At 44.4% G+C, this 4,137-nt stretch overlaps 1 protein-coding gene across 1 annotated transcript; it reads right to left on the bottom strand.

Moving 5' to 3' along the window:
* On the bottom strand, window positions 1-1,914 carry LOC122623459. The gene is made up of 2 exons (XM_043802639.1): window positions 1,640-1,914; window positions 1-1,130 (listed from the first exon to the last, which is right to left on the bottom strand). The coding sequence occupies exons 1-2, from the start codon at window positions 1,815-1,817 to the stop codon at window positions 187-189; spliced, it is 1,122 nt and encodes a 373-aa protein (XP_043658574.1). The 5' UTR covers window positions 1,818-1,914; the 3' UTR covers window positions 1-186.
* Window positions 1,915-4,137: the final 2,223 nt, after the last annotated feature.

Raw genomic sequence — 4,137 nt, 5'->3', positions numbered from 1 at the left:
TAACCAAAATTCAGTTTCGATTTAGTTTCGTCAGTCGGCGGATCGCGTCGACCCGCAAAATACCCTATATATGGTCGGTTCACAGATATAAAGTCAAGAAATTACACATCGAGTAGCTACTTAGACTTAGGATAAGCATTGCGTTAAGGCTTTGGGTTCAGCTGCTTAACTGCATAACAAGCCAGCTCAATCGGAGCGATCTGGACTGGAGATTTGGTCTCCCGCAAAGGTCACATTAGCACTAGCATCGTGCACTTGACCAGTTGGAATCGCTCTTGTCAGCTCGGAACGGCGTCGTTTGAGCTCCTGGCGCGACGAACTGAGCCTCTTGCTTCGCTTCATGTTGGTGAACCTCACGTAGATTTTGCCCCTCCGCTCGGTGCGGTAGTAGCTGAGCTGTTCCTGCGGGAAGAGCTGCAGTATCTCGCGTTCTAGCAGGTGACTCCTCTGCAGGGTCAGGTGCAGCTGGTTCTCCTCGTAGTAGCTGCACACCAGTTGGATGAGCAAAAGGCGCTGCACTGCATCGAGGGGCTCGTTCAGGCCAATACGCTCCAGCAAGCTCTGTGCCTTCATACCCGAGGATCGCAGAATGCCCAAAATGCTAACTTCTTGGTCGGGAGCGGCACTTGCATCCTCCTTGCCGAGTGAGGCTCCTCCTGAAGACCCAGCCACCAATACTGCTTCAGGTTGTTTCCTAGGTTGCTGCATCGGCATCAGCTCCTGTTTGACCATCATCATGTCGTTGGTTATCTGCGCAGGCGGATGAACCAAGGGCAATGGAAAGGGAACCGGCATCTCCCTGTGCTCACTGAGGGCCACCAGCGATTCTGCCGGTATTGTCTTGGCCAGATCTTCAAGTTTGTGTACCTCATCCTGCTCTGAAGGTTGGTCCATGGGCAACGGCGACTGTCCCTGGCAATGTGACTGGCCCATAACCTCCGGGCAGCGGCAGCCGGAGCAGTGGCTCGATCCCTGCCCCTGGGCGCCCTGGAGCGGTACGTTCAGCCAGCGGCGCCAGCGCTCCAAGTGGTGCTCGAAGCGAATGCGGGTTCCAAAGCGAAAGTTTCGCAGCAACTCGGACAGATGATGACGCTTAATCATCTGCAGCTCGTCCACGTTGATGGCTTCATCTGAAAAACGGGGTGGCAAAAGTGTATTAGGCTTCCTGGGCTGAGCGATAGTTTCTTCTGATAAAACTACATTGAGGAAACTTTACTATCAAGAAATTATATTCTTATCAATAAAGACAGAGGAATGACTATAAGGTTTTTTTTAAATAGAGTTGGGCCATCCTAAAAGACTTTTGCTTTAAGAATATTATTGCACATTAAACCATTTACAGTATGTTTTTCCGTCATGTCGCAATCTTTGTTACTTGCACCATACATATCTACCAAAACAAAACAAAAGTGTTAACCCTTACAACAACTATAGGCAGTTCCAAATCTAACGGAAGCGAAGTATGCAGATCTCAACTCAACGAAACCAAAGTTTAAAACCAACCGCCAGCGAAAAACACAGGGTTCAAGTCGCCGCCTCTTTTGCTCGCTCTTTATCGGCATCTACGCTTTGCTTTGTTTACATATGATATATAAGTACGGACATACACACGTAAGAATGTATATATGTATGTTCATACCTTGCAGGTGGGGCAGCAGATCGGCGACATCCCACGACTGCAGAAGGTCGCGCAGCTCCTCGTAGTCCTCCTTTCCAGGCATCTCGAGCAATTGCAGGCCGTGAGATTCCAGGGTGGAGTTTTCCACGGATCCAGAGCCACGTGGCATCTGGGGGGGCGATGATGTACACGGATTCATTCGACTACAACCGGGCGTACATCCTTTCGTCACGAATGAGAGTGCAGCACTGAAATTTTGCAACAGGCGCGTTGTTCTCTTCCGTCCCTCGCCTCACACACACACGCTCATACATACGGTTTTCGTTTCGGTTTCATCGCCTTCTGTTCTGTTCTTCATCGTTTTTGTTTCGTTCATTCGTAGTCGGCTTCGCCAACTCAACGAACAGCGTATGTACCATGGGCGTAGTCAGGTGTGCAGAAGGGGTTCATCGTGGATATGTGGCTTAGAATAATCGCTATTAAACACCTGACCATTTAATAAGCGTATTTTCTTTGTGCGTGCAATGAGTTGTATTGGTTCACCTACATGCATATACCTACTAATCTTATCACGACTACGTCCATGGTATGTACGCGTATGTACGTACACATTCATACCTGAGCTGGCGTGTGTGTAATGCAGCGTTGTACTGATTTCGTTTATTTTTGTGTGTTTTTTGTGGCTGCACGTAAGTTTGTTTGACTGCTTATTGATAAAATTTCGCACCAAGCTCGTGCTACGAATACCCACGAAAAAAGCCGACCGAACGCTACCCTTTTATTTTATTATGAAGTAATTCATGAAATTTCATAATTTAAAAATGTTACAATATTGTGTCAAAATATTTTGTATTCTAATTTAAAAGTAAATTAGATCTCGTTTAACATTACTTGTTAAACATAAGACGTATATACATACATACATAACGTTTATAAGTAATCGTTTCCGACATTACATACAACATGTATATATACATTTATATGTACATACGTATGAATATACATACATACATACATATGTATTTGGAATATTATCTTATGAGCTGGTTGCAGAGTACTTAATACATACTTTGTGAGCTCGACTATAGCGTCTCTATTCAACAGCTTGAACGTTTGTTGTTTAAATAATTTGGTATTGTAAGATGTGGAAGTATCTTTACATATGTATGTACCTATGTATGTATATACGAACATATTTAATTTTTTAGCCTGAGTGCGACTGACCGGTTATTCCCGATTCTTCCAATTTCTTATCAAAATTAAAAAAAAAAAGCTTTTTGTAAGATTTTAGATTCTACATCAGAATTGGTTGACTGTTTTGATTTCTGGTTAAATTCCGATTCTACTTAGAACAAGCCGATCTCCGTTCGCAGAGTAGTTTTCCGACTGTGAAAAGTGGGGGGTGGAGGAAATTTCAGCGGTCACTGACGTTCAAACTCCTGCGTTTCTGGGTTGTTTGGAGCACATATTGGTTTGAAATTCAACCTCGAGACGTCATCAACATCCATGGCTCATAAGTGAAGTAGCCAGCGACGAACGCGCTGGCACACCGGTTCATTGAACTTTCTTTTGTAAATGTTTTCCTTTCTTCGCTCTCTACCTCTCTCTATCTATCTCTCTCTCTCTCTCCCTCTCCGTCGCTCCCTGTTTTCTTTGGGCCCCTCTTTTTGTTTACTTAGCTGCTTAGTCGCTGAGTGTCGGCTGCCTTTTCTTTTTCCCTCATTTTGGGACGCCTGCTTTCCGGAGTCGCAGTTTCTTCTGTTTTTTCGGGTTTCCTCTTTCAAAGAAGGGGCACTGCAACTTGTTCGGTTCAAATGCCTTCATTAGCGACGCACACAGACTGGGCAGGGGGCATGTGGGGGCCCTATGGAAACTCCGTGTCACGGATTCCCGGACCCGCTCGAAGGGAAGAGTGCCCAGAGTTCGGGCAAACGACCTTCTCATTCCCCTCGCCATCATTTCGGTTTACATTTTCGCAACCTCTACCTGACCCGTCAGGACATCCCCCCACCACCGCCGATCCGAAAACAGTCCGTTGATGCTGATACGGTAACTCATACCCGAAATCCGTGATTCAAACGCAGAGACCTTCTAATTATATTTCTTTCAGAGGCAGCCAGCTCCTTTGGTTACCAATTAGGCGAGGATTGTTTGCCCCGACCGAGATTGTGGCCAGGAAATTCAGCACTGTCAAAAAGATATCCCTAAATGGGTCATTAATAGGTATGTATGTATGTACATACATACATAGGTACTGACTTGGAGTATCAAGTTAGTAGTATATTGACCATGGCGAGTACATATGTATTTCTTATAGCTACAAATATATACTATACTTCTTATCGTAAAGTATTCATACATATTGAGAAGATTCAATCTTTTATCATATCATATTACTTTTTATACAAGATTATAGTTCTTAGTTTCATATATTAAGTTAAACGACATATCTACATACATATACAAATTTTCTGACTATGGTGCTTATTCATTCGTCGCAATCTTTCATTTTCCGTATA

Source organism: Drosophila teissieri, chromosome 2L (assembly GCF_016746235.2).
Source record: "Drosophila teissieri strain GT53w chromosome 2L, Prin_Dtei_1.1, whole genome shotgun sequence".
Taxonomy (NCBI): domain Eukaryota; kingdom Metazoa; phylum Arthropoda; class Insecta; order Diptera; family Drosophilidae; genus Drosophila; species Drosophila teissieri.
Note: the sequence above shows the minus strand (reverse complement) of the source record. Positions and strands in the feature narration are given on the sequence as shown.